Source organism: Mandrillus leucophaeus, unplaced genomic scaffold, assembly GCF_000951045.1.
Source record: "Mandrillus leucophaeus isolate KB7577 unplaced genomic scaffold, Mleu.le_1.0 Scaffold9, whole genome shotgun sequence".
NCBI classification, from domain to species: Eukaryota; Metazoa; Chordata; class Mammalia; order Primates; family Cercopithecidae; genus Mandrillus; species Mandrillus leucophaeus.
The window spans coordinates 9,119,680-9,121,725 of NW_012109807.1; the positions used below are offsets into that span (position 1 = coordinate 9,119,680).

Here is a 2,046-nt window from a genome sequence, read left to right on the forward strand (position 1 = left end):
GGCAACCTCTGCCTCCTGGGTTCAAGCAATTCTCCTGCCTCAGCCTCCCGGTAGCTGGGATTACAGGTGCCACCACGCCTGGCAAATTTTTTTTTTATTTTTTATTTTTTATTTTTAATAGAGATGGAGTTTCTCCATGTTGGTCAGGCTGGTCTGGAGCTTCCAACCTCAGGTGATCCGCCCGCCTCGGACTCCCAAAGTGCTGGAATTACAGGCGTGAGCCACAGCGCCCGGCCAAGACCTCGTTTCAAACAAAAAAGGAAAGAAAAAGAGGGAAGGAGGTGATGGCTTTTAGAATTAATTAATTTGTGTGCTTTCAATTCTTCTATATCTGTAGGTTGCTTGATGGCCCAGACTATCGCGGCAAAGGAGTCATTTGCATTTGAAGAGAATGTGTCTTCCGCAGTTGTTAGATGGAGTTTCTATAAATATCATCAGGTCAAGTTAGTTGGCAGTACTGTTCAAGTCTTTTATAAATTGATAATTTTCCAGTTATTTTATGGATTTGTCTATTTCTCCTTTCACTGCTATATCTTCCAAACTGATTCAGAGAGCTGCAGTCAGGACCGTACTATTGCAGAGAGGATAGAATGTTTGGGACCAGAAGAAACGTTTTATCTCTTTAAATTTACTCTCGTACGCAGAAAACAAAGTAGAAATAAACTACGTATCCCAGCAAGCCTAGCGGAACTCAGGGCAAATGCAAATAAGGGAGTCTGGGCATTCGGCTACGCCCCTTTTCTGGGTTGGCAAGGCAACTGATACCCAAGTCAGCCAATCGGTGATATGCTCACCTGCAGGGGCGGGGCTTGACGAGAGCCAATAGAACGCGGGGACGGTGGTTCTTCGGGCCAATGGGTTGGGCGACAGGGCGGGCTTTTGATGAAGGGTCGGCGGTGGGAAAGATGGCGGCGACTCTGGGACCCCTTAGGTGGTGGCAGAAGTGGCGGCGATGTTTGTCGGCTCGGGATGGGTCCAGGATGTTACTCCTTCTTCTTTTGTTGGGGTCTGGGCAGGGGCCACAGCAAGTCGGGGCGGGTCAGACGTTCGAGTACTTGAAACGGGAGCACTCGCTGTCGAAGCCCTACCAGGGTGAGGCGCCCAGGGTGAGGTGGTCGTGCAGTGGGGCGGGCTTCGGGACTTGATTTCAGGGTTAGAGGCGGGGGCGGCGAAGGGCTTCGTGGCCCGGAGGAAACTGCTGGCGGTGGTGGGGCCCACGGGGACTGCCTCCCCGTGTGGGAGCCACAGGTCTGAAAGGAGTTAGGTGTGCCTGCCAAGCTCTGGAAGTTTCCAGTAGGTAAAGGCAGGGCTGTCGGGTGCCACTAGTGCTAGGCCTGGAGTTAGACAGGAGGAGTTTGGGAAGGGGAGAGAATTGGGAATGGTGGGGGGTAATTGAGGGCTACTAGCAATGAGCCGGTCTCCAGATGGACCTGTGGATATGCTAGAAATAAAGCAGGAGAAAGAACTGGGGTAGAACTTGAATGGAATGAAAAGAAAGATGATAAAATTATGCTGCTGGGTAAAACCACCTTCTGTTCTGCAGCCTAGGGGCCCTATTGATGAAAGAGGTTAGGGTTTACACAACTCTAAGCACAGCTTATCGGCCAGAAAAATGATACAGTTAGCTACAAAACGTTGACAAACCAGTGCAGATGGCTTAACTAACACAAGTCTTTCCCCACTAAGGCATAAGTAGTGGGACACAAAACAGTTCAAAGTGCAAGAGTATACGCTACTACTAAGGGTAATCATTTATTCCCTTACATGCCTGGAGTGCCTGTGTGCTGATCTCTTTGCTAATATTCATGAGTTTGCAGACACGAAGTTTTCACTCTTAAAGAAGTTTATAGTTGAGGGTACAGGAAGTAGCTTCACACTTTAAGGGTTGTTTAAAGAAAGAATGTGACAGCCGGGTGCGGTGGCTCCCGCCTGTAATCCCAGCACTTGGGGAGGCCGAGACGGGCGGATCACGAGGTCAGGAGATTGAGACCATCCTGGCTAACACGGTGAAACCCCGTCTCTACTAAAAATACAAAAAAATTAGCC

At 49.5% G+C, this 2,046-nt stretch overlaps 1 protein-coding gene across 2 annotated transcripts in view; it reads left to right on the forward strand.

Moving 5' to 3' along the window:
• The first annotated feature begins 859 nt into the window (after window positions 1-859).
• The window catches only part of LMAN2L (lectin, mannose-binding 2-like), a 36,021-nt gene continuing 34,834 nt past the window's right edge, over window positions 860-2,046 (forward strand). For both annotated transcript variants that reach the window (XM_011969636.1, XM_011969637.1), the window contains exon 1: window positions 860-1,092. In XM_011969636.1, coding sequence (XP_011825026.1) covers window positions 906-1,092 — 187 coding nt within the window. In that variant the 5' untranslated portion in view covers window positions 860-905. The remainder of the gene's footprint in view (window positions 1,093-2,046) is intronic.